This window comes from Felis catus, chromosome A2 (genome assembly GCF_018350175.1).
Source record: "Felis catus isolate Fca126 chromosome A2, F.catus_Fca126_mat1.0, whole genome shotgun sequence".
In the NCBI taxonomy this organism is placed as follows: domain Eukaryota; kingdom Metazoa; phylum Chordata; class Mammalia; order Carnivora; family Felidae; genus Felis; species Felis catus.
In genome coordinates, this window is record NC_058369.1 from 65,081,469 (window position 1) to 65,105,333 (window position 23,865).

General features: G+C 40.1%; 2 protein-coding genes across 10 annotated transcripts in view; one reads left to right on the forward strand and one right to left on the reverse strand.

Moving 5' to 3' along the window:
- The window catches only part of ZPBP (zona pellucida binding protein), a 112,250-nt gene extending 97,591 nt beyond the window's left edge, over positions 1 to 14,659 (reverse strand). For 2 of the 3 annotated variants that reach the window (XM_006929088.5, XR_006594055.1), the window contains exons 1-3: positions 14,502 to 14,658; positions 12,708 to 12,788; positions 3,899 to 4,024 (exon numbers count right to left, since the gene is read on the reverse strand). In XM_006929088.5, coding sequence (XP_006929150.4) covers positions 3,899 to 4,024; positions 12,708 to 12,788; positions 14,502 to 14,628 — 334 coding nt within the window. In that variant the 5' untranslated portion in view covers positions 14,629 to 14,658. Of the gene's footprint in view, positions 1 to 3,898; positions 4,025 to 12,707; positions 12,789 to 14,501 lie in introns of all 3 variants that reach the window. The other variant, XM_023250153.2, reaches the window with a different exon arrangement.
- A 307-nt stretch (positions 14,660 to 14,966) lies between these two features.
- Positions 14,967 to 23,865, forward strand: part of SPATA48 (spermatogenesis associated 48) — a 56,263-nt gene continuing 47,364 nt past the window's right edge. For 2 of the 7 annotated variants that reach the window (XM_045052110.1, XM_045052112.1), the window contains exons 1-3: positions 14,967 to 15,796; positions 16,672 to 16,803; positions 17,842 to 18,585. In XM_045052110.1, coding sequence (XP_044908045.1) covers positions 18,027 to 18,585 — 559 coding nt within the window. In that variant the 5' untranslated portion in view covers positions 14,967 to 15,796; positions 16,672 to 16,803; positions 17,842 to 18,026. Of the gene's footprint in view, positions 15,797 to 16,671; positions 16,804 to 17,292; positions 18,586 to 23,865 lie in introns of those variants that run through there. The other 5 variants (XM_045052111.1, XM_023250151.2, XM_023250150.2 and 2 more) reach the window with 5 other exon arrangements.

Consider the following 23,865-nt stretch of genomic DNA (forward strand, 5'->3'; position numbering starts at 1 on the left):
ACTAAGCAGAATACAAAGAAAAAAAAAAGAGGTACGTAAAATTCAAATCACTGAAAATGAAAGGCAAAGAAAAAATCTTGAATTCAGTCAGAAATAAAATGGCATGCTGTCTACAGAGGGACAGGGATAAGATAACAGCAGACTTCTCATTAGGAACTATGCAAGCAAAAAGAATACAGAGGGCCATCTTTAGAATGCTGAAAGAAATAAACTGTCAATCCAGAATTCTACAAGCAACAAAAGATAAGCAAATTTAACCCAAAGCAAACAGAAGAAAGGAAATAATAAAAATAAAAACAGAAATCAGTGAAAGTAAAAAAAAAACAAAATAAGAGAGAAAAATAAATCAAACCAAAAGCCGGTCCCTTGAAAAAACTGGTAAGAACATTTTTTTTTAATGTTTATTCATTTTTGAGAGACAGAGACAGAGAGACAGAGAGTGTGAGCAGGGGAGGGGCAGAGAGAGAGGGAGACACAGGATCTGAAGAAGGCTCCAGGGTCTGAGCCATCAGCACAGAGACTGGCATGGGCTTGAACTCAGGAACCTTGAGATCATGAACTGAGCTGAAGTCACTGAACCAACTGAACCACCCAGGCATCCCAAGACTGGTAAAATTTTTAAACCTGTATCCAGAGAGACCAAAATGAAAGAGAAAAGACAGAGCCAATATCAGGCAGAATGGGGCACGTCATATAGATCCCGAATATATTAAAAAGATAGTAAGACAGTATCGTAAATACTTTATGCACATAAATTCAACAAGTTGAAAGAAGACTCTAAATTGGGCAAATTCTTTAAAAGATACAAAAAACCAAAAACTCACAAAATGATGAAAAGGGAAAATCAAAATCCCATTCCTCCCTCACTTAGACTGTATCTGTGAACTCTGAAGCTGGACTTCAGAGGCCGAGGACTTCAGTAAGCATCCTATTCTCTCAATGCCTCAGTTTTTTCACACCCAAAATGGACAGAATGACTGTACTTTACTGCAGAGGGCGGTCAGTATGGATAAACGTGTCTGTGGGTGTATTTATACACATGACAAACACATAAAGAAAAGCCAGGGAATAATTCTGTAAATGTTCACAGTAGTGTTTACCTGACCAGTGTTTGGGGACAGAAAAATGGGATTTTTAAGCACCTTATTAGGAGTGCAACGGTCTTCGTAACGGTGTATCCTGCAGGTTCTAGGATGTCTGTTTTACCGTATCATGACTTGCATATATCTTATATACATCTGTACACATGATGTGATTCATTCAATAAAAAATAGTACAGAAGGATAGAATGTCATCTTCAATCTCAAGAAGAATAGTAAGAGTGTAGTTACCGGGTAAAACTCGTGTGTGTATGTGCTTAGATATATTCAGAAAAATGGGGAAGTCCACCCACCAAGAAGAGTTAATTCATCAGGTTGGGATCAGGGTTGGGGTAAGACGTACAAGTCTTTTTGCAAAAAATGCATTTTGTTTGTGAATAAAAAATACGGGAAGACAAACAGAGGAGGAGTGGGGGCAAGAAGAGAAGGTAGGGAGACGGGGCGGGGGGACCGAACAAATCTAACATAGGTCCCCTATATTTTACAACCCATCTAAACAATCTGAATGTTTCTCTCCAGGGGCATGTGCAAGTAATTATACAATTGCATGATTTCTTTTGCTAACTTTTAGGGAAACCATCTTTGGAATATTCATAAATGTCCAAAAAGATTCTCCATTTTTCAAGCTTTAGGAAAATCAGACATTTCCAGATCTTTCTGAAATAATGATAGAACTAATGAGCCTGCAGACTGGTAGACAGTGAATTATGATGTGATCCTGCACTGAAATCTCAAATATGATGATGATGTCAACACCAGAATTTCCTGAGAATAGTTTTTATAAAAAAAAAAAAAAAAAAAAAACAAAAACCACTGCACTAACATGATTGTATCCTTACTTGGAAATAAGTACACATCTGAACGTCTATTTTCCATTATGAAAGTGAGTAAAATAAAATACTGTTCTTAGTTGCAGGATTCAAAATTCAATCACATACTATACTTTTCAAGATAAACTACAAGACTGGCAATGCATCTTAGAGAAGAAAATGTTTCAGATTTCAATTTCCGAATCAAAGGAGTAACAAATTGTAAAAGAACAATTCAATACTTAAATGCTTCTATTTTTGAACTTACGGAGTTTTAACACCAAATGTAAAATATACTAACCTACATGCTTGTGCTACATAATGTGCTACTATCACAGAGCAGTAAAAATAAAATCTGATCACATCATCAGTACTGGATGCTTCTATACCTGGCCCATTTCACTGATTTCTATTAAGTGCCCGATCTCTTGGGATTTTTTGTCACTGATCTCTGCTAATCCATTCCTACTATGTTAGTACAATGAGGCAGAGACATTACACAAAGACTAGCACAGCGCAGCCCCCAGGCAGGCACTCACTAAGAGCTGAGTACTTCTCACTAAGAGCTGAGTACTTCACTCTGAAGAACCATCTCACCTAGAGAGGAGTAACTATTTAAACCTTGAGCTTCTTCAGAATCAGCATAAATAGTTCAGAACTGTACGGCTAAGATTATTCAATTATATAAAAATATGAATTAAAACATATTACGAAACAAGTGTTTCCTATGAATGTTTCCTCAGCCAAGTCTTGGTATGAATATAATGCTTTCCCCCAACCACCATAACAAAATAAACCCCCAGGTTTCAGTCTACAGGCACTCTCTCCAAATACCAGTAGGGAGAGGGAGGGAGGGAGGGAGGGAGGGAGGGAGGGAGGGAGGGAGGGAGGGAGAAAGGAAGGAAGAAAAAAGAAAATGTAAACAGATGTAAACAGAGCAATAAAGACAACTTCCCGGATGGTATACAAAGATGATTAAGTGCTTCATTGAACACATAGTTAGGATGAAAATTCATTAAGCTGGTATTTAGCAAGGCTGAACACAAGAACAGCTAAGCTGATTTATATTTTTTAAACTACACTGCAAAAACAGATCAGCAAATGAAAGATTAGAAAAAAGATAATGCATTTCAAAATAACAAAAGAAGTTGAATGGAGAAAATGTTGATCAGACCAGTCATACCAATAGTAACCGCTATGTGGAACAAAAATACTTTCGTGAGATTAAGATCTTGTTTCCTCAAAAATTTATTGAAACCATAAGGCTACCATTCACATGTGTCTCTTGAGTCTGTCTTCTCCTCTGGATGAGTAACTGATTTACTAAGTTTCCTCTTTCGTAAGCACAGCACCAGTCATACATTAATACACAATCACAGTCAAACCATGCAGTATATCTAAATGCACGTTTTTAATACCAAAGTATGAAAAGCTAAATACGGTCTTTTTTTTCTTAATAGATTCTAATATTGAAATTAAATTCAAATATAATCCACATTGGTATGGTTTTTAGTCAGAAAGAAATGTAAAATCAAAAAATGTAAAAACTCTACTAGTAAAGACCTGAGCTGTCCCTACGTGGTGCTGTTTAAGACAAAACCATGTTTATAAATCTGCAGCTCAAAGGGCTCATTTGTATTGTCAATAAAAACCAGAATGATATCTGCTTCTTCGTACACACTTGACTAACAGAAGTCTGAATGAAGAAACCAAAATGGCTCTAAGAACTTTTTAAAAAGTAACATTTTTGTGGAATATAGGTGCTCAGAGAATTCCCCAAACTCTTAAACAGTCGTCAAGTGTCTCTATCTCAGATTAAGATGTGTGAAAAATGTCTATACCACCTGCACTGTTAGACTCTAACTCCAAAGGGAAATCACAGGAAAAAACAAGTGAGGAAATATATACATATATATGAGATATGACTATTCTGTGTTCTGAGTATATTTCAGAAATATCCATTGAATTATAATAGAAACAAAAGCCTACCTGAAATAATTTTTCCTTTTGGCCCATGCCACTGGAATGATGGATCTATCAGTTCCGAATTTCGCAGTCGTTGGGTTACACATAACACGTGTGGACTCTTTTGATGAAGCATAACATATACTTTCACTGAAAATACAACATCAAAATGTTCCAATAATATTTTGTATCATTTTATGCTCTATAATGCCTCACATTTTTGTAGTTTGCGTTACATGTTTTTATAACTTTTCTTTGGGTAACTGCAATTACTTGATAAGGACTAAATTTCATTGCATTCCATATGATAACTAATACTCAAAAATATACACATGTATTATATTTGGGGGTGTATGTGGGTTTACCAATCCGAAAAAAATGCATTGGGCTTTTATGCAGAGTTCATGACACTAACTTATTTTATTCTCAGGATATTATTTTAATTACAAAGTATTAAAACTAGTCTATACTAGACTGTATCTGTTTTGCAAAGACACCAAACCTGAAAGGAACCAATAAATCTGTTTATATTAGCAGAATAACTATTCACATTGATGTGATACAAAGTACTGAATTTGAAAGTTATAATGTGATTAAAAAGTCAAAAAATACATGCTTTGATTTTATTAAGCATTTTTTCCACTTTGCTTTAAAATTCAAAGAATCCTGATCATTAAACAAGCCAAAATTATATTCTTTAGGAGATACAAAAGGAACACAGTAAAGATTCAATTATCTTGAATTTACTCATAAGTCAGCTTATGAGTAGAAAAGCTTTTGACATGCCAACATTTCACTGATTCACCAAATTACAAAGCTTTTTGTGATCCAGTAAAGATTGTATCTGAGAATCAAAACTCTGCCTAACTTAAGACGGTCTCTCAAGTTTCGCCATATAGTGTGATGGTTACTGAATGCAGCTTTCACTCACTCACTCCTTCATTCACTCATTCATTTGTTAAGTAGGCTTCAACAGTTACAACCCTGAGATGAAACCTGAGCTGAAATCAAGAGTCCAACCCTTAACCAACTGAACCAGTCTCCCCTGAATATAGCTATTAGATATAGATATTCTTCCATAGGTTAAGAAAGTTCCCTGTATGCTTAAATTATTTGTTTTTTACCATTAATTGCTGTTAAATTTTAAGCAATTTTTTTCTATAGGATGCCTGGGTAGCTTAGTCGGTTGAGCGTCTGACTTTGGCTCAGGTCATGATCTCACAGTTAGTAGGTTCGAGCTCCGCATCAGGCTCTGTGCTCACAGCTCAGAGCCTGGAGCTTGCTTCGGATTCTGTGTCTCCCTCTGTCTCTGCCCCTCCCCTGCTCGCTTTCTCTCTCTCTCTCAATCTCTCTCAAAAATAAATAAACGTTAAAATAAAAATGTAGGCACAAGTAGTAAAACATTGTAGAATAATCTATGTGCTGTAAGAAATCCACACTGAACTGAAATGTCCATCTATTAAGAATAAATTTAATCATATCCCATTTAAAAAGCAATAAAAAAGAAATCAGTGATACATGTTTTACAATTTAAGTTTAGAAATTAGAGTTTTAAAACAAAAACTGTGATAAAAAGTTGTGGTATCAGTGAAAATGGCAGAGTAAGGAACTCTAAAAATTATCCCCTTCATAAAGGTAATAAAAAAACTGACAGAAATTGTCTGGATCAACATTTTCAGAGCTCTGGAAATTACTCAAAGACTTGAAGCAACTCATGAAAAGTTTATTCAAGAAAAACAACTGAATCTTTGGCATGATGGGTTGAATTATGCCTCTCCCCAAATTCATATGTTTAGGCCCTAACCACCAGTATCTCAGAATGTGAACTTATTTGGCCATAGTGTCTTTAGAAAAGTAATCAAGTTAGGGGTGCCTGGGTAACTCAGTCGGTTAAACGTCCAACTTCAGCCCATGTCATGATCTCACGGTTTGTGGGTGTGAGTCCCGCGTCGGGCTCTGTGCTGACAACTGAGAGCCTGGAGCCTGCTTCGGATTCTGCGCCTCCCTTTCTCTCTGCCCCTCCCCTGCTTGCTGTCTCTCTCTCCCCAAAATAAATAAACATTAAAAAAAAAGAAAAATAATAAAGTTAAAATGAAGTCATTACAGCAAGCCTCATCCAATACTACTGGTGTCTTATAAAAGGGGAAAATCTGGACACACGTACAAATTACAGAGGGGATGTGATGTGAAGAGACACAGGCAGAAGAAGATGGCCACCCACAAGCCATGAAAGGAGAACTGGTACAGATCTCGCAGCCCTAAGCAGAATCAACCCTGTCTCTGACTGATCTTCTCCCCTCCAGAACTGGGAGACAATAAAATTGTGTTGTTTAATCCAACCACTGTGTGGCGATTTGTGGCAGGATCCAGGTGCGCTGGTAGCATTGTAAGTTTCCTTATTCCCATCACCCCCCCCTCCCTAGCTCTGCCTTAGCTCTGCCCACCGCTACACCAATCACTGTAAGAACCAGCACTCTGGTAGCCACTAGAAGGGCCAACAGGGTTGGCGAGACTTCTATGCTTCCTTCCCAGAGAACTGTCATTATTGGACTTCTCTGGCAGTTTCCTACAAGGCTGTCTTTGCTGGATCTAACGCAAAGCACAACCACTATAAAAAGCCTTTTCCCAAAAAGTATTTTTCAAAAGCAACTAGAGAGTTTCATTTAACTTTATAAATGCCTGATGCAGTGGGTAACAGTTGGGTTAAACAGCAGGCCAACCAATAAGCTTATGAGGAAAAGCTGGAAATGACATCCACAGGAGCTTGAAAGTTCTAACATATTCCTAGCAAAGCAGAAGACCACATACATGCATGCATGGGGCAGAGGGCGGGGGGTGCATACCTAAGACTCAGCATGCTTAGTCAAGAACAAGAACTTAAGTTCTTAACATGTGGCTGAAACTGACGCTCTGGCTAGCTAATATTTAGGGTGTGCCCCAACCAGCACGCAGAGCCTCTGCAAAGACCAGGAGACTGGCTGTGGTGTTCATGAAATCTCCATCCAATGATTGGCCTAAGCTAACTGAGCATCGACTTCAGTGGCTACATGACAAACAACACAAAATGTAAAGAATTAGTTCAGAAAAGTCATTAAACATACAAACAACAACAGCAAACACCAACAACATCAATATCTGATTTCCAGAGTTGCCACATTAAATTACTTAAAAAGTCCAGTTTTTAACCAAAAATATGAAACATAAAAAAAAAAAACACACACAAAAACCAGGGAGATATAGTCATAGGTAGGAAAAAAAGAAAGCAATCAATAGAAATTGTCCCTAAGGAAGCCCAAATTTTGGAATTACTGAACAGTTATTTTAAATATGAGCAAAGAACATTATGTCTTAAGTACTAAAAAAGAGGTATGAAAATGTCTTCTCTCCCAACAAAGATTATCAATAATGAAACAGAAATTATCAAAAACAAAAAACAAAACAAAAGAAATTCTGTATTAAAAAGTACAATAACTGAATTGAAAAATTCACTGTAAGAATCAAAAGCAGATGTAGGCAGGCAGAAAAAAAAAATCCATAAACCTCAAGACAGATCAATTGGGGAGTATCCAGTATAAGAAAGAGGGAAAAAAATGATAAAGATAAATGAACAGTACCCAGAGACCTGTGGGAAATCATCAAACACTCCAGTATATACATAATAAAAGTCCCATGGAAGAGAGGAGAGCAAAAAGGCATAAAGATATTTGAAGAAACAATGGCAAAATCCCCCAAACTGATGAAAAACATGAATCAACACATCTAAAAAGCTCAATGAACTCAAACTAGGACAGATTCAAAGGGATCCACATCCAGACACATCATAATCATCTGCCCAAGTCCCAAAAGACAGACTCTTAAAAGCAGCAAGAGAAGCAACTTGTTACATGCGTATGGTCTTCAAATGAGCTGATTTCTCACCAGAAACAATGAAAAACAAAGTCTGAATAGACCTAAAGCAAGGAAAGTGACTGAATTAGTAATCAAAACTCTTTCTATAAAGAAAAGCCCAGCACCAGATGAATCCACTGGTGAATTTTAACAAACAAGTAAAGTCGAACTAACAACAATACTTCACAAACTCTTCCAAAAATTAGAAGAGAAGGGAACATGTCCAAACTCATTTTATCAAATCACTATTACCCTAAAGCCAAATTCTGACAAAGACAACACAAGAAAACTATAGAACTGCTTCCCCTAAGAACATAGACATAAAAGGCCTCAGAATAGTAGCAGCCAATCCTGCAGCATGAAAAAGAATTATGCTTCATAATAAACCAGGATTTATCCCAGGAATGCATGGCTAATTCAAAATACAAAAATCAGTCACTGTAATACCACATTATGTCAATACGATAAAGGACAAAAAACACACGATCATCTCAATGTATGCAGAAAAAGCATTTAACAAAATACAACACCCTTTCACAATAAAAGCACTCAACAAACTAGGAACAGAAGGGATTTTCTCAATCTGATAAATAACATCTACAAAAAAGTCACAGCCGGGGCGCTTGGGTGGCTCAGTCAGATGGGCGTCCAACTTCGGCTCAGGTCATGATCTCACGGTCCATGAGTTCGAGCCCTGCATCGGGCTCTGTACTGACAGCTCAGAGCCTGAAGCCTGCTTCAGAGTCTGTGTCTCCCTCTGTCTCTGACCCTCCTCCACTCACGCTCTGTCTCTGTCTCTCTCAAAAATAAACATTAACAAATTTTTTTTAAAAAGTCACAGCTAACACCATACTTAATAGTGAAAGACTAAAACCTTTCCCTCCCCCTAAGATCAGGACTAAGACACGCATATCTATTATCAATATGGAACGGAAGGTTCTGGCTGGAGCAACTGGCAAGAAAATAAAAGGCATCCATATTGGAAAGGAAAAAATAAAACTATCTCTATTTGAAAATCCTAAGAAATGACTTCCCCACCAACTAAAAAATTGAGCTAAATAAATGATTCAGTAAGGTGACAGGACACAACATCGATGTGAAAAATTCAATTATATTTTTACATAATAGCAATGAGCAATCCAAAACCTAAATAATGAAAACTGTTCCATTTACAACAGCATCAAAAAGAATAAAATATTTAGAAATAAATTTAACAGAAGCGGTACAAGACTTGTACACTGAAAGCTAGAAGACATCACTAAGGGAAACTGAAGAATAAATAAATGGAAAGACACCCTATGTTCACGAATATGGTTAAGTTGGTGGTGCTACAAAAATTGATCTACACTTTCAATGCAATTCTTACTGACATCCCAACGGGCTTTTCTACAGAAATGGACAACCTGATGCTAGCATTAATATGGAATTGCAAAAGACCCAGAATGGCCAAAATAATCTTGAAAAAGACCAAATTTGAAGGACTCACACTTAATGATTTCAAAACAGCAATCAAGACAGCGTAGTACCGGCAAAAGGACTGATAGCAATGAAATAGAATTTAGAGTCCAGAAAAAATTCATACATCTATGGCAAACTTCTACTCAACAAGGCACCAAGAAAATTCAACAGAGAAAGAAAAGTCTCTTGAAGAAATAGTACTGGAACAACTGGATGTCCACATGCAAAAGAATGAACTTTGACCCCTATCTTGTACCATATGCAAATATTAATTCAAAACGGGATCAAAGACCTAAATGTAAGAGCCAAAACTATGAAATTCTTATAAGAAAATACAGAAATAAAACTTTATGACTGTTGATTAGAGGACTGTTTCCGAGATATAGCACTGAAAACACTGGTACTAAAGAAAAAAATAAAAACCGGACTTTATCAGAGTTTAAGATGTGTGCTTTAAAGCACACTATTAAAAAACTAAAAACACGTTTGTTCATTTGCTTTATTTCTTAAATTCCACATACGAGTGAAATCATATGGTATTTGACTCTCCCTCTGACGGACTTATTTCACTTAATATTATACTCTCTAGCTCCATCCACATCCTTGCAAATGACAAGATTTCATTCTGTTTTAGGGCTCAGTAATATTCCATTGTGTATATGTACCACATTTCCTTTACCTATTCATCTAACAACGGTCATTTGGGTTGCTTACAAATGAACAAAGAAGTCCCTCCCCCCACTCTTCCTTGGCACAGTCATCAAGACCACCCTCAGACCCCTGGTGCAGCCCAAGATCATTAAAAAGAGGACCATGAAGTTCATCTAGCACCAGACTGATATGTCAAAATGAAGTGCAACAGCAGAAGCCCAGGGGATCGGGACAGGACAGGGTGTGCAGGAGATTCAAGGGCCAGATCCTGATGCCCAACACTGAAGTGGCTTCCAGAAGTTCCTGGTCCACAACGTCAAGGAGCATGAAGAGCTGCTGATGTGCAACTAGTCTTATGTGCAGAAACTGCTCCCAATGTCTCTTCTAAGAATGGCAAAGCCATTGTGGAAAGAGCAGCCCAGCTGGCCATCAGAGTCACAAATCCCAATGCCAGTTTGTGCAGCAAAGAAAATGAATAGACAACTTGTGTGCACGTTGCGTTTGTGTTAATAAAACCATAAAACTACACAAAAGAGAGAGAGGGAGAGAGAGAGAGAGAGAGAGAGAGAGAGAGAGAGAGAGAGAGAGAAACTAAAAACAGACTCTTAACTACAGAAAACAAACTGATGGTTTCCAGAGGGAGGTGCTGGGGGGATGGGTGAAATAGGTGATGAGGATTAAGAGTACACACATCTTGATAGGTTTTGAATAATTTATAGAATTGTTGAATCACTATATTGTACCCCTGAAATTAATACAACACGGTATGTTAACTATACTGGAATTAAAATTTAAAGTCTTAAAAAAATTTTTTTAAGTGAAAACACAATCCACAGTGCAGCCGCTCTAAGAAAACAGTGTGGAGGTTCCTCAAAAAATTAAAACTAGAACTACCCTATGACCCAGCAATAGCACTACTAGGAATTTATCCAAAGGAGTGCTGATTCATAGGGGCACATGTACCCCAACGTTTATAGCAACACTTTCAACAATAGCCAAATTATGTTGGAAAAAAATGGAAAGAGCCTAAATGTCCATCAACTGATGAATGGATAAAGAAGATGTGGTTTATATAGACAACGGAATACTACTTAGTAATGAAAAAGAATGAAATCCTTCCATTTGCAGCAACATGAATAGAAGTGGAGGGTCTTATGCTAAGTAAAGTAAGTCAGTCAGAGAAAGACACATATTGTATGTTTTCACTCATATGTGGAACTTGAGAAACTTTACAGAAGACCATGGAGGAAGGGCAGGGAAAAAATAGTTACAGAGATGGAGGGAGGTGAATCCATAAGAGACTCTTAAATACAGAGAACAAACTGAGGGTGGACGTGGGGAGTCGGGGAGAGGGAAAAATGGGTGGTGGGCATTGAGGAGGGCACTTGTTGGGATGAGCACTAGGTGTTGTGTGTAACTGATGAATCACGGGAATCTACCCCCAAAACCAAGAGCACACTGTATACACTGTACGTGAGCCAACTTGACAATAAACTACATTAAAAAATAATAATAAAATAAAGATTCTACTAAGAAAAAAAGAAAATACAATCTATAGTATTGGAGAAATTATCTGTAAATCAAATATCTAACAAGGGTTTAGCATCCAGAATGTAAGAAAAAAAGAAAAAACCTCTTCCAACTCAATATATATATATATATACGTATATATATATTCAACTAAAAAATGGGCAAAGGACTTGGGCATTTATGCAAAGCAGATACCCAAACGTCCATTAAACACACGAAAAGATCTTAAACATCATTAGACATTAGGGAAATGTAACTCAAAACCACATGAAAACCCACTTCACAGACACTAGGTTAGCTATGATTGAAAAAGATGAACAATAACAAATGCTGGGAAGGATGCTGTAAAATTTGAGTCCTCATACTTTGCTGATGTGAAAGTAAAATAATGAAGACTCTCTGAAAAATAGTTCAGCAGTTCCTCAAATAAACATAGAGTTGCCGTATGTTCCAGGTATATATTGAGAATTTAAAACGTGATCACACAGAAACTTTTCAGGGATGTTTGTAACAGCATTATTCAAAATAGTCAAAAAGTGGAAACCATGGTGCATCCATAGGATAGGATATTATTCAGCCACAAAAACCAATGATGTGCGGATACTTTCTATAACATGAATGAGCCTCAAAAACATTATAATAAGTAAAAGAAGCCAGATGCAAAGCAGCACAAAATGTATGATTCCACTTACATAAAGGTCCAGAATAGGCAAATTAATAGGATATTAGTGGTTTCAGCAGCTGGAGAGTGACTGCTTAATGGGCACGGCATTTCTTTGTGGAGACACCAAAATGTTGTGAAATTACATACTGCTGATGGTTACACAACCTTGTCAAAATACTAAAAGCTACTGGAATGTACACTTACAAGGAGGAATTTTAAGGCATGTGACTTTACCTCAGTTAAAAAAGAAAAAGTTTTAGTTGCTATGCTTCTCATGTGACTATTGCAAAAGCTTATAAATCCAAATCCTTTTCAACTGAAAAAACTGTAGCATATTTGAACTGCATACATTTAATATCACGGCTAAAATTATACAATAACAAGCAGAAACACTATAGGCAGCTTTAATTACATGACTTCTAGAAATAACTATACTTGGCCCACTTAAGCAATTACAGCAAACAGAATCAGACCTGGATGAATAAAACTATATGGAAACAATTCAAATCCATTTCCATAGAAGGAAAAGAGCCTTAGGAGACTAGGGTGTCTGTACAACATTAGCCTTTTGGACGAGATTGATAAAACCTAAACACATGATAAATACTCTCTTAAAATTACTGAACATCTATTCGTTAATACCTGGAAAATTTGACGATCCCACTATTTTCACCGTATCCTGGGTCAAGCGAAAACCTCTTGGTAATCGAATCAAATATCCAACTATCAAGAACAAAAACAAACGATCAGCAATCTGCTTCATTAGAAATTCCAGGGTATTCTTTAGTAGAGTATATTTGATCTCGGTTGAAGAGATGCCAGCGAAATTACTCTACTTCCTGCTTCCCCCTACTATATCTCATCCTTGGTTTTTTTCTACATCCACTCAGAAAACTCTGTTTTTAAAGTCCCAATGCCCCACGCCTCAAGACCCAAATCACAAGTCCCTCTTCCTTGAAACCTGTATGTCCTGATCACTTACTTTCCCTCGCTTCCATCACCAGCACCTCTTCAATGACATGCACTGTACATTGTATTACAGTTCTTTATGTACACATGTGATTTTTCTTGTTATAGACTCCATCGATGGTAGAACCTATGTTTGTGTCAACCTATGAAAAACCAGTACCAAGCATCTTGCACATGGTACAAACTGAATAATAATAGTTGCGTACAATACATTCTGATATTCTTCGGTCGTTGCTGAATGAGCAAATGGGCATAATAGTGTGCACTGACCAAGTCGTAGGAGCACTATAAAAAAAACACAGTAAGGCATATACCCAAAAACATTTAACAGAGAGGGAGGAGAGTGCAAAGAAACAAGTATGGTATTCAAAGTCAGAAAACCACTTACTGGTCTTAGGAAAGTCACCTTAAACTCTAGCATCTTCAGTTGGGACTGAACTGCAGATTTACAGTTACTGTAGGGGCTGAACCCAAACTATCAGATGCTATGTAAATATCAGTCTTTTCTATGCAGAGCTTACATACTAGACACTGCCTGCTTTGTTCTATTTATTCTATCCTCAGGTCTGATCTTGTCATCGGATCAACAGGTAGCTCACACACACCCCATCACATCTAGCGTAAGACCAGGGGTCAGGGTCAAGAAGCATCCTTCTCCTACTGGGTAATTAAAGGTTACGGGCTACTCCTTACATATCCTAGAACCTTACGAGCCCTGACGCCTACACTTTGGAATACCTCGGAATGTCTATTCACTCCATTTCTTTCCTTTCTCCTCCTTAGCCCATGCCTTCCTCCACAGTCCCTCTACAATTACATTCCTGGAGGACTTCTTTTCTCATTTCTCTTCTTTTGTACAACTTGTAGCATTTTAAGCAACTCCTTTTTGTGCTTTTAATTATTCGATTCTGGGAGAGACTTTATTTAAAAAAAAAAAAAAAAGAGTCCAACATTTGAAGGCTAAACAACGCAGCCACCACCTTTCCAGTTACAGGACACCGGCTGAAACTCCCGCTTCACTTTTGCGTTGGCCAATAACCGAAATAACATTTTGAAAACAGGATGGAACTTCTTGGGGCACAAAGAGGGCGACAAAGGGCGGCGGGAACACGTCAAACCCTTGAACATCCCAGTCTCTCCCCCGTTTTACGACTAAAACCAGTAGATGGAGCCCCGCGACCACGGATGATCACAAAGCTCCGTGTGCAACCAACCCCCTGTGGGGCCGACAACCGCCCGGGGCCAATCGGGGAGCTGCTTCACAGCCCATCTGACTTCAAACCCGGGAGCCCTGCTGCCTGCACGGAGTCAGCCGCTGCCCCGGGCAAACGCGCGTTCCCCCCGCGGGTTTCCAAGAAAACACACCCCCCACCATGGCCGGTACCGGAGTTTCTTCGGTTCGGCGGGCACACGTGACCCGAGGGGGGTGGGGGAAGAGAGCCCGCCACCCGGGCGCCGGCGCCTCACCTGACGAGGACGCCCGCGCCACGAAGGCGGAGAGCAGGAGGACGACCGCGGCCCGGGAGAGCGGGGAGCCCGCGGCCCGGGCCCGCCGCCAGCCCCGCCGCGCCCGGCCGGGGCCCGAGGCCTCCATCCACTCGCCGCCGCCGCCGCCGCCGCCTGCCGACCGTCGGCGCATAAGGTCGTTAATCGGCGCGCGCCCACCGGCCCGGACCGGAAGGGAGGCCGGAAGGGCGGGTCGCCATTTCCGCGGGGCGGGGCTGGGCCGGCCGCGTGGCCAGCGTCCCTCGACGCCAACCTCGGGGGCGCGGTGCCGCCCGCCATGCAGCGCCCCGGCTGCGCCCCGGGGACCTTGGCGCCGCCCAGGGAGCTGTGGGGAGCGGGAGCGCCCTGCTGAAGGTTCTGGAGCGGGAGGAGCACCGCGGACCGCCCCCCCCCCCCCCCGCCTCCCCGCCCTCGCCCCTCCCTTTGAGTGCGCGTTGGCGGGCCGAGCGAGGCCGCCTCATGAGGCTCAGCACCCCGGCCAGCCCTGGGCAGCAGGCGGTGGGAACTGAGTGAGTGGGACGCCCGACCACCTGCCGAGGACAGCCTGGTGTCGAATGTCAGCTGCCGGTGTTTGATGGACAGATGGCGCCTGATTGGGAGGGAAGTGCATACGCACCAGGTGGGATCGAAAGTAAGACCTCGCAGCCCCGGAGAGAAGCTTCGTGGGAAGAACAGAGGAAACCACCTTAGAGGAGGTCGACTTCTGTGCTGCACTGAGCCTGGAAGATTGTGTTTTATCACCTAAGTTCGGGAGAGTGTGTGACACCACCTATGGGCATTTATGGCCGCAGTGTGTTTAAGAGAATCGCGCCTTAGCTTTTCTGCAGCTGGAAGGAGTCACTTAACGGGAGCAGCGCTACGACAGAAATGTATCTTATGCAGTTGATGCAAACACATCAAAGAATGAAGCATAAGCCACTGAAGACAGTGTCTAACAGTGACGTGTAGTGTTCGCTTTAGTAGGAAGAAATGAATGCTCCTCAGTGGACTGAAAACAGTCCCTGGATATGCTGGGCTCCAGTGGAGGGATTTAAAATTAACAGCCTAACCACTTAATCTAAACCCCTCCCTTGGTTGCTAGTGTTATCGCAAAGATTTAACGCCTTTCCAAGTGTTCTGATCACAGATATCCCTGTCCCCTGCTGTCTTAGCAGCTGCCCTGATTTACATATTCATAGTTGGGCTCTTGTCTGTTTTGCCACCATTTTAACCTCACTCCTAGGACAGTTCCTGGCATACAGTAGGCATTCAAATAGGTATAAATTTAAAAAGAGGGGGAGGGGGAGGGGGGGTCCAGGGAGAAAGCAGAAAGCAGAACAAAGCAGAAAGGAACAAAGGCTATTTCTGGAAAAGCACCAGGATGTTCCTTGAGTTTTCTGGCTACTTTTATGCATGTGTTAATTGTTTGGTAAACTGTATACAGTACAGTTTATTTCACTGAGTGGATTTACATCTTTAGAAACTTTTTGTTTTTAGTTCTTTTGTAAAACACTTTTTTTAACTTTTTTTTAATGTTTATTTTTGAGAGAGAGAGACAGAGACAGTGGGAACTGGGGAGGGGCAGAGACAGAGAGGTACAGAGAATCTGAAGCAGGCTCCAGGCTCTGAGCTGTTGGCACAGAGCCCAACTTGGGGTTTGAACTCATGAACCATGAGATCATGACATGAGCCGAAGTCAGACACTTTACCAACTGAGCCAGCCAGCTGCCCCCCAAAAGACTATATACAGGTTTGAATTAAATTTAGTGTGCTCAAGCATGTTTCAGTATGATTTGGATCCAGCCAGCATTTTGGTCGTATCTTACTGAATAGTGTCCCCAATCACTATGGCGCGGTATATGCCCTGTTAAAACTCCTCTTAATTTTTATAAACTGGTAAACCTGAAAGATACGATTTTTGCCAACTGGACTTGTGGCTGCTATTGGCTTTTGTTTTCTGCCATTGAGAATTTGTTGCAGTTCATCATCCCTCCTACCTTGTTCTCCTGGGTAAATACCTAACATTCAACCTGAGAGTAGGATGTAATATTGGAGGTTGTAGTTAATGTGTGGTGTGATTATGAAGATGGAAAGCTGATTGCAAGAAAGTAGCTTTCTCACTCATACTTGCATTTTTTTTTTTCTCCATTAGGGATGCTGTGAACCCTGTGCCCAAATTCCAATATTTGGAATTCCTGTGGCAGCGGTTTTCATACAAGACCAAATTATCTCATTGAAATGAGCTTTTAAATGACCAATTTGTTAATGGTGTCCTTTTTCGTAGGTGAGCAAATAACTGCTTTCTTACTCTGGTTTTTGGAAATGCTTTGAAAAATTCCATTGTCCCTATTCTGTACATTGGTAGCAAAAACGTAAAATAATTTAGTGTATTTTAAACTTTTTTTAACGTTTATTTATTTTTGAGACAGAGAGAGAGCATGAACAGGGGAGGGGCAGAGAGAGAGGGAGACACAGAATCTGAAACAGGCTCCAGGCTCTGAGCTGTCAGCACAGAGCCCGACGCGGGGCTTGAACTCACGGACTGTGAGATCATGACCTGAGCCGAAGTCGGACGCTTAACCGACCAAGCCACCCAGGTGCCCCAATTTAGTGTATTTTAAAGATGAACTTGTGGGGCACCAGGGTGGCTCAAGTCAGTTGAGCATTGGCTCAGGTCATGATCTTGTGGTTCGTGAGTTCGAGCCCCACATCGGGCTCACTGCTGTCAGCCTGTCAGCACAGAGCCTGCTTCAGATCCTCTGTCCCCCTCTCCCTCCCCTCCCCTGCTGGTGCCCTCCCAAAAAATTAGATATTTTAATGATGAACTTGTGCTTTGACTTTACTTATGTTTCTTAAAAATTATGTGCACTGAGTTACCTATGATATAATACATGTTCATTTTTTGCTTTACATTTACATTTGCTTTACATTTACATTTATTTATTCAGGTAGTGAGTTTTATAATTTATTAGGTCTGTAAGGTAAAAATTTTAGTTAGATATAGACTTTAAAAATATATTGTCAGTTGATTAGCTGCTTTATACTCTTTATTGAATATCATTTACCCATAAAATGTCAACTTATGGAAAAATTTAGAAATAAGTGACAACTGAGCACCATTTTCCTGAGCAGTGGGGAGGAAACTATCATGAAAACACTACTAACAAGGCCATTTTTGTCTTTCCTAAGAATTAAATTATGACATATACACTAACTGGTCCAATGTGTTACAGTTCTAGCTGTTGCCAAGCAACAAGGACTCTCTTTTGTTCTATTATTTTCTGTCCTCATCCCTTACTGCCCTATCTACTTCTTTTGGTAGGGAAAAAATATCTACCTTAAAAAAAAGAAGAAGAAAACCTACTCTATCAACATTTAGAAAACCAAATCAACAACTTTAGGTTAGATTAACCAATCCTCAATTATTGGAAATAGTAAGTTTTAGAGTAAAAGAGAAAGGCGTCATCAGAAGAGCTTCATTTACAGTCAGCCAAAATTCTAAAGAGCATGGATATGGATTCACAGTGCACACCCGGAAAGATCAGTATTTCTGAAAGGTCCATCCTTCCAGGAGCAAAGGCTGTTGAGAACGTGGATTACCCGCACTACTGCGATCTCTTAAGAAAAATGAACATGCCTTTTGTGAAAGGCGTCGAGGACAGACATGACCATGGCAGAATTGAAAAGAAATGCAATCCTACTTTTCTTAAGTTTCACCCTTATCCCCCTTCAGTCATGCCAGACTATCATTTACACTATCCTTATCCCCCGCCATATGGGCAAGATTATCCACTATTTCCACTTCGGGATGATGTGCCCTTGGGTGATCCCTGTTCAGGGTTTTTGAGTCCTGGTGGTGATGCTGATTTAAAACCTGGCATTGGCAGAACCATACCAAACCTGGTGGATTTCAGTGACGTGAAACCGCAGCATCGAGTTCCCAGGCCAGACACAGGATTTCAAACAACACTGAAAAGGCAAACAATTTTAATAGAAGAACTAAAACAAGACAGGAGATGGGATTCCAGGGCAACACCGGACATTTCCATCAGAGCAAGACTTGGAGGTAAATAAAGTGGCATGGGCTTTATAATTTTTTTAATGTTTACTTATTTATTTTGAGAGAGACAGCGGGGCAGGGGCAGAGAGAGAGAGAGAGAGAGCAAGAGAGAATCTCAAGCAGGCTCTGCACTGTCAGCACAGAGCCCTGACCTGCGGCTCGATCCCACAAACCATGAGATCATGACCTGAGCTGAAATCAAGAGTCAATGCTTAACCGACTGAGCCCCCCAGGTGCCCCTGGGCTTTATAATTTTTAAACATTCAAACGAAAGAGAAGAGCATGGATATAAGATTCAGTATTTTAAACTTAAAATTATACAGAATAAGGAATTCTTATTTTTTAAAATTATAGATGGTAAGGAAAAGGTAGTAAGAATAAGCCTTTTATAAATCTATTTGTAAGAAAATGTATTTTTAAATATATTTTTGACAGAGAGTGCATGTGTGGGAAGTGGAGGGGCAGAGAGAGAGGGAGAGAGAATCCCAAGCAGGCTCCATGCTGTCAGCACAGAGCCTGACACAGGGCTTGATCCCACGAACTGTGAGATCATGACCTGAGCCGAAATCAAGAGTTGGATGCTTAATCGACTGAGTCACCCAGGTGCCCCTAAAAAAATGGCTTTTAAAACGTGCCTTAATTAGGATAAGTGGCCAACACAAAGTGTATATCAGAGAATTTATTCTAGACATGTAGATAACCTAATTTTTCCACAAGGGAATGTATGTTTAGTTTGGATGATTGTATAGCATACCTCCTTATCTGTCTCTCTCCCTTGAAAAACGTCTGCTGATGGTTATGAAAGAGGTCCCAAGAACCAAAATGAAATGGGAAGGTAGTTGGAAGTCGATTTGGGGGTCCAGTAAGAAACAACCCTTCTGTAGCCCTGGATACAGAATTGACCCCTTACTGATAGCTCTACACTTTATGGTTTCTCTGTAAGAACTCTCAGACAGTGTCACAGGCCTGGTGCAGAAATGGTGAGAAACACTTGCAAAGCAAAGGCACACGGAATAAGAAAGAGCAGTTCGGAGAGAGAGAAGCAGATGATAAGAGCTAGGCTTTTTCACGTGTGCTTCAGCTGTGGACTCAGCAGGCGGGCTTGGGGGAATTCTCTAGTTTGGCATTTCCACATGAAGAGTATGAGTGAAAAAAGTAAAGAATGTGAATGAGGTTCCAGCAATCTATTTTAAGAAGTAAGTGTTTTACAATCCACTTGAAATGCCATCTAGACCGGAAGCTAACATAATTTGCCTCGAACCATTGATGAGTTCGGGTCTGTCGTGCAGAATCTGAATCTCCCTGATTCAGAGCTAGTGACTATTTTTCGACTCTGTCAAGAAAAGAGCTTGAGCTCAATCTTTTGCTGATGCTTCCGTGTAAGATAATAGTCATTGTTAAGAATATGTTTAAAGGAATTGAAGTTGTTTATAAGAGTCCTATTTTAGACAAGTATACCACTTTGCTTACAAGCAGTAAACCCCAGCCTAGTGTAAGTTTCAAGAGCCGTATTTTTGGTTTGTTTCGTTAGGTTTTTCTAAGCTTGGACTCTTAGAACATTATTCCAGCAAATTACACGTTGAAGAAATAATTCATCGAAGCTAACTTAAAACTAAAATAGGGTTAACGGACTTTGCACCAACAGTTCAGAACCAAGTATAGAACTCACTGCCCGAATCAGTACAATAGAGTTCAATTGTCTATCTAGGCTTGAATCCTAAGAGAAGGCTTACTTGCCCTATCATCCGGGAATAGTTGCTAATCTCTTTATGCCTGTGGATATACATATAAATTCACATACTAGTATTATTTAATAAGGTAATAACGAGGACTATTTAATATAATTCACATAAAGATATCACATGAAGATATCTGACGAATAAATGTTAGCTCTTACAAAGTCCAGAATTTTCAATTCCTTGGCAATAAGAGTACTTCTCTTATAAAATCATTAGGATTAAATGAATTAAGACATGTAGAGCACGAAACAAAATTCCTGGAACCCAGTTCAAGCATTCAGTTAATAGTAGCTGTTAATATTGGCTATTAGAGTTTCAAGGAGTAATACCGGCCAGCTGTGGACTGGGTTCGATATAATTTGTCCAAATTTTCAATGATTTTGTAGATCTTGGAAATAATCATTAATTATCAATAGTAAGTACTTTCAGTTTTTAGCAAACCCAAATACACATAATGTAGAATACATTCTGATAAAGGACATATTTGTAGAATTAATTATATCACACACCAGTACGCTTTTCAGTGGGCGTTCATAAATACCAAGACAATATCGTAAAAGATTATATTGCCAATTTCTTGCCCTATTCCGACTTTGTCTAGACATTTAACTGGGTTCAATACTTTTTTGTTCCTAGCTGGCTTTCTTTATCATATACCAGTCAGGTATTCTAAACTTATCCTAATTATATTCAAACCCTTCATTGGTCTTTTTGCCTCTAATTACAACAGATGACACATCTTCCTTATCACAGAGAAAATAGAGGTTGCCTGTATCACATCTTTGACTTTCCTACATTCAGCTTCCTAATATCAATACTTCCAACTCCTTGTATATCTTATTACTGTTTTTAGCCACCGGCTTAGCTCAAGCTACTAAAAGAAAATACCATAGGATGTGTGGCTTAAACAAGACATGTTTACTTCTCACAGTTCTGAGGGCTGGGAAGTCCAGGATAGAGGTGCCAGCTAATTTGGTTCCTGGTGAGATCCCTTTTTCTGGCTTGCAGAGGACATGCTTCTTCCTGTTTCCTCATTTGGCAGAGAGAGAGAGACAGCTCTGGTCTCTCTTCCTCTTTTTTTTTTATAAGGATAGTAATCCTATTATGGGAACCACACCTTCGAGACCTTATCTAAACCTGATTACCCCCCAAAGGCCCAACCTTCAAATACCATCACACTGGGGGTAAAAGTTTCAACATGTGAATTTGGGGGGCATGCAAACCTTTGCTCTATAACAATCAACCATTTTTAAGTGCATGGTTTATTGGCATTAAGTACATTATTATGAAACCTTCACCACCATTCATCTCCTTAAGTCTTTTCTTCTTAAAAACCTAAAACTCTGGGGGCGCTTGGGTGGCTTAGTCGGTCAAGCATCCAACTTCAGCTCAGGTCATGATTTCACAGTTCTTGGGTTTGAGCCCTGCATCAGTCTCTGTGCTGACAGCTCAGAGCCTGGAGCCTGCTTTGGATTCTGATTCTGTGTCACCCTCTCTCTGTCTTTCCCTCCCACCCTCTCTCTCCCTCCCTCTCTTTCTCTCAAAAATAAATAAACATTAAAAAAATTTTTTTAAAAACCCTGAAACTCTGTACCCATTAAATATTAACTTCTTATCTCCTCCTCTCCTCCCAGCCCCTGGCAATCACCATTTTTCTTTCTGTCTCAGAATCTGGCTACTCCAGAAAATATACCTTTGTATGATTTTGGTCTTTTAAAATTTATGAACACTTGTTTCGTGGCCTACAATATAATCCGTTGTGTAGAATATCCATGTGCACTTGAGAAAAATGTGTGTTCTGCTTGGGTATTCTGTTGGCGTGTTCTGTATATGTCTTTTGGGTCAAATTGTTACTGTTTGAGTGCTCTGTTTCCTTATTGATCATTGTCTAGTTGTTCTCCCCATTATTTAAAGTTGAATGTTGGAGTCCCCAACTATTATTATAGAGTTATTTCTGCCTTCGATTCTGTCAGTATTTGCCCACGTACTTGGAAGGTCTGATGTTGGGTGCATATAAATAAAGTATAAAGTAGAAAACACAAGAACAGGAAAAATCAACTAAACCTTAAATTGGTTCTTTGAGAATGACAAAATTGACCTACCTTTAACTATGTTGAGAAAGAAAATTTAGAGAAGACCACTACCAAGGATATTTTAGATGTTGAAGAAACACATCTCTAGCCATTAGAGGAGGAAAACACATGAATAAGAAAATATACAGGGGTGCCTGGATGGCTCAGTCAGTTGAGTGTCTGACTCTTGGTTTCAGCTCAGATCATTATCTCACGGTCATGAGATAGAGCCCCAAGTTGGGCTCCATCCTAAGCATGGAGCCTGCTTGGGATTCTCTCTCTCTCTTTCTCTCTTTTTCTCTCTTTCTCTCTCTCTCTCTCTCTCTCTCTCTCTCTCTCTCACCACCCCCTCACTCATTTGCACACTCTGTCTCTCAAAATAACTGAATAAATATTTCCAAGAAAAAAAGATAAAAAATATACAGAGAATACTCCTTAAATATTTCTTTTAAGGTTTTGTTTCTTGGGTCGCCTGGGTAGGCTCAGTCGGTTAAGTGTCCAACTTCGGCTCAGGTCATGATCTCGCGATGGTGAGTTCGAGCCCCGCATCAGGCTCTGTGCTGACAGCTCAGAGCCTGGAGGCTGCTTCGGATTCTGTGTCTCCCTCTCTCTCTCTCTGCCCCTCCCCTGCTCATGCTTATGCTCTGTCTCTCTTTCTCTCAAAAATAAATAAACATTAAGAAAAATTTAAGGTTTTGTTTCTTTAAACCATCACATTATAGAAGTATTTTATGATAAAAATGATAGGTCCTATGGAAAAATACCATTTGTGGCAGACCCCTCCAAACTCATACACTTTCATGTGTTGCACAAAACTCACAATGAACATATCACAGTCACAGACATGTCCCATCTCTAACAAGGGAAGAACTAATACAACATTTTCCTTGACAAGGGACTTGATACTTGTTTGGTGGCATGAAAGTGGTGAAATGAGACTATGCGTAATGAAGAAAAGGTGTGTGATCGCTGCTCCTGAATGTGGCCATTGGCAGCTCACCGCTTTCAGTGTGTGCCTGCCCTTTCCCGCACCAGGGCATGAGGTCTGTTCCTTGCCCATGTTGTCTCTGGGCTCTAGCCTACAAGACATCATTGGCAACCATGATGTAAGTGGAGCCTGACTTCAGGACTTGCACATTGGGATTAGTCCTCTTGGGATTCTTCCTCTGGATTCTCAGTGACTATTTTGTGACAAATCCAGCATGGGCCCGTAGGAAAAACAAACAAACAAACAAGGCAGTGGTCAGCAGGCCTAGCTGAGCTCCCACTGGCCAGCCATGTGAGGGAGATGATTTGGGACCGCATGAGCTCTCCCAAGCTACGCCACATGACGTACAACGCCCGCCTGGCCTCAGAGTCCCGGGAGATGATGAGTGGTTGGTTTAAGACACTGGGTTTTGGAGTGGTTTCTTCTGCAGCCGCAGAGTGTGAAACAAGGTAACGGCAATGCCATCGTCTTACTTAGATGTGAGCGT